General features: G+C 38.6%; 1 protein-coding gene across 1 annotated transcript in view; it reads right to left on the reverse strand.

Annotated features, from left to right (window-relative positions):
- Positions 1–1,027: 1,027 nt before the first annotated feature.
- LOC102820358 (chromosome unknown open reading frame, human C12orf66) overlaps positions 1,028–3,420 on the reverse strand; it is a 37,606-nt gene continuing 35,213 nt past the window's right edge. Inside the window, exon 3 of the mRNA XM_006859516.1 lies at positions 1,028–2,269. Within this exon, the coding sequence (XP_006859578.1) occupies positions 1,453–2,269 (817 nt within the window). The 3' untranslated portion in view covers positions 1,028–1,452. The remainder of the gene's footprint in view (positions 2,270–3,420) is intronic.

Below are 3,420 nucleotides of genomic sequence, written 5' to 3' on the forward strand. Positions count from 1 at the left end.
TAGTCCAGTCTGAGGTCAGCAGGCCTCCTACAGACTCTACGAGACTCTGGTGACCACTAATGCTGGATACATACCTGCTGCAGACATCTAGTGAAATAGTGGCTCTATACAACCATACGAAGCAGGACTGCTCTGACCATGGTATTTCATACAAACTTTAAGGGGACTATCAAATAACAGCAGCTGAGTTACCCCTCACAGCTAATTTTTATTCTGAATCAATAAACCTAGACATGTAGGTCTCCACAGTCCACAATGCCTTAACTGATCCATCTCGTTCTCCATGAACACCTACTAAAGGAAAGAGTTTGAGGCATTATGTGTCATGATGTATCACTGCTTCGAAAAATAACTTGTAGTAACAGGCATGAAACCAGGTTCAGATGTGCTTAAGTACTGAGCTGATTACTCAAGTATGAATAGGTCTTTTGAGCATACAATTGATTTTTTAGCATGTATCAAGTATCAAGATCTTCAATTTTATTTTATAAAAGTGGGCTACGTTTGTACAAGTATCTATTTGTTGTTGTTGTTAAGTGCCGTCAAGTCGGTTCCGACCCATAGCGACCCTGTACTACAAGTATCTATAAGTGGCTGAAAATAACAAGACTGCATGCTTTTTATGCCTAAATATAACCAGGGAATGGAGTCAAACATGAACCTATCAGCAAAAATGTGATAAACAAAAAGCCAAGCAAGGAAAATGCTGAAGAATGAAGAAACCCATATAAAGGCTTTCGAAGACTCCAAACTTAATTAAAGTAACAATAAATAAATAAATAAATAAAGTTAGCTGTGTAGATCACCTACAAAGATTTCCTGTCTGCAAAATTTGTCATGAAGGTCTTCCCACTGCTAAAACCCAATGCTTTGCTACCACTTGGATTCACTTTCAATTTCAATAACTGATAGAAATTTCTAACCTAGACCTTACTTTTGGCATATGAATAATAATTTTAAATCAGAATCACAAAACTAATGCCTCACTATTAATTTCCTAATTTATGAGAGAAAAAAAATGCAATCGTTAATTCTAAAAAGGCCATTTAATATCTTATCCCAATTACTCTTCTAGGAAGAAGGGGAAGGGAGTGGATGCTTAGAATTGCAATAGAACGCAATGTTTACAACAATATAAAACATCTGGAAATAAGATCAAAGGCCAATAAATATTTCATCTTTCATGAAACACTGGAAAATACTGAAAGTATCCTGCTACACCATGGAAAGACAGAGTAGCCATGATCTACTTCCTGAATTACTCTTTGGATACCTAATTCCATTGGCCTTAACTGCTTATAAAGTGTGCAAGACAATTAGGGAGAATTTGTCTTAAATTCAGCTTTGAAAGAAGCAAGAATGAATATAAGCTCTAATCACAGACCACTATGGATCATTAGAGCAATTAAGAATGCAGTTACAGTCTTAAAACCCTTCTATACAAATATTATGCTAACCTTTGGACCCAGGTTTCAAACTTGCAAAAACTTTGGGGTTCTTAAGGGCAAGTGAAAGCTCATTGAGGAAGGAAATAAAGTGGGAGTCTCTCTCAGATTTCTTTGACTCAAAAATGACAACAATGGTAAAGTGAGGTTCTGGGCGGGTCAGAAAGTAGGTGCTCTGGACTTTGTCATCATAGAAGTGGACCACTTTCTCCAAGCTGTTCAGGTCAGACATTCGGTCTGTCATGATCATGATGACATTGGGCCAGTGCATGACAGGTCTGTCACTGGGCAGAGACACCACTGCTGGGTACTGGTCCACACCCTTGGGGGCCTCTCTGTAGGAATGGGGGTGGTGATAGCCATGGCCCTGAAAACTCTCCGAACCTCGGTTGTCAAAAATTAAGGACACATTGGCAGCATCATATTTCCTGATGAAGCTGGAAATCTTTCCAAAAAGGTCTGGGTTAGCTTTTGCAGTCAACGTTTTCATTTCTGAAGCAGTCGTTTGTCGGCTCAGTGCCTCATGAAAATAAAAGCTAAACTTGGCAAGGAGCATGTTTTTGAGTTTTATCAGCCAAAGGAAAAGGTGTGGGGGCTGAACGGTCTTCTGAGATTGCCCTCCAAACAGATGTTTCTTGGTCTCCCGTTGCTTCTCAAAGATCTGGCCCCAGGTCTGCAGTTTGGTATGAGCACTGTGTAAGTTAACCAGAGATGGGAGGAACTTCCACTCTGAGACTTGAGCCTGGGCCTTCAGGAGATGACTCAGCACATCGACCTCCAGCTGGAAACTGCTCTCCAAGGGGCTGAGTATTGGGTGGTGAAATCTACAGGAGGAAGGGAAATGGACAGAAGTGGAAATGTTAGTCCACATTGATATTTCCTACCCTTTCCACGTCCCCCACCCCCCCAAAATCAATGTAGTCAGACAAATATTACATTTGGAAGCAGGGGGAAACAAGATGTAAGAATTTCATGCTGATTCGTTTGAAAAGTTATTCTGATGTAGCTTAACCATTTCAGGATTATGTCAACCTATTATTCTCCTATGCAAAGAAGCCTGAAGTTAAATAATAGTAATAATAATAATAGCTATGTCCTTTTCAAATAAAGAGAATTAAAGTGTCCAGTACATAATTATTTATTCTGGGCATTATACCTGGGTATCTGACTAACATGACCATCTAAACAAGGTACCTTCTTTACAGGGTGCAGTGCTGAATAAGCAGAGGTAAAGAAAAGAAAACTAAAACAACTGTGTAGTAACACGTATGAACTCATTTCATCTTCACAGCAATTCTATGAGGTATTATCAAACCTACTTTGCAGTTGAGAGTGCATACTATAAATCCATAACTGAAACACAGAGGATAAGCAATAAATGTTTATTAAAGATATATAACATTTACTGTTGTTGTTAAGTGCCGTCAAGTAGGTTCTGACTCATAGCAACCATATATTGGGTTTCTGAGGAGCAGCTGGTGACATTGAACCGCCAACCTTGTGGTTCAACCTGACCTTGAAGTCCAGTGCATTAACCCACAGTACCACACCAACACTTTGTTCAGTCCTGGTTCCCAAATTCCCTTCATATTTAATCACAGTTAAAGATAAAAGGGTAGTCAAACAAAACATTTAACTTTCCAAAGTTCATAGGAGAAAGTTCAAAGTTCTTAAAATGACCTATGAGACCTTGAGTGATCTGGTCCCTTCTCATCTTGAGTCACATTCCCATTCTTTCCACATTTTCCAGGCATTAAATAAGAAAATTAGGAAAGTGATGATGTTATAAAGGAGGTCAAGGTAGTAAAGCAATTGCAGTTCTATTCGTTCTAGACAAAATGTTAAAACTATTTGGCCATGCTCTACAGTAAGGAATATACTTTATGATAGAGTATATACACATATAAGTGAAAGTTTTAGTTTATATTTATACATGGTAGTAGATGTTTACCTGTGCTTTATTGACTACGCAAAG

This window comes from Chrysochloris asiatica, unplaced genomic scaffold (assembly GCF_000296735.1).
Source record: "Chrysochloris asiatica unplaced genomic scaffold, ChrAsi1.0 scaffold00033, whole genome shotgun sequence".
Taxonomy (NCBI): domain Eukaryota; kingdom Metazoa; phylum Chordata; class Mammalia; order Afrosoricida; family Chrysochloridae; genus Chrysochloris; species Chrysochloris asiatica.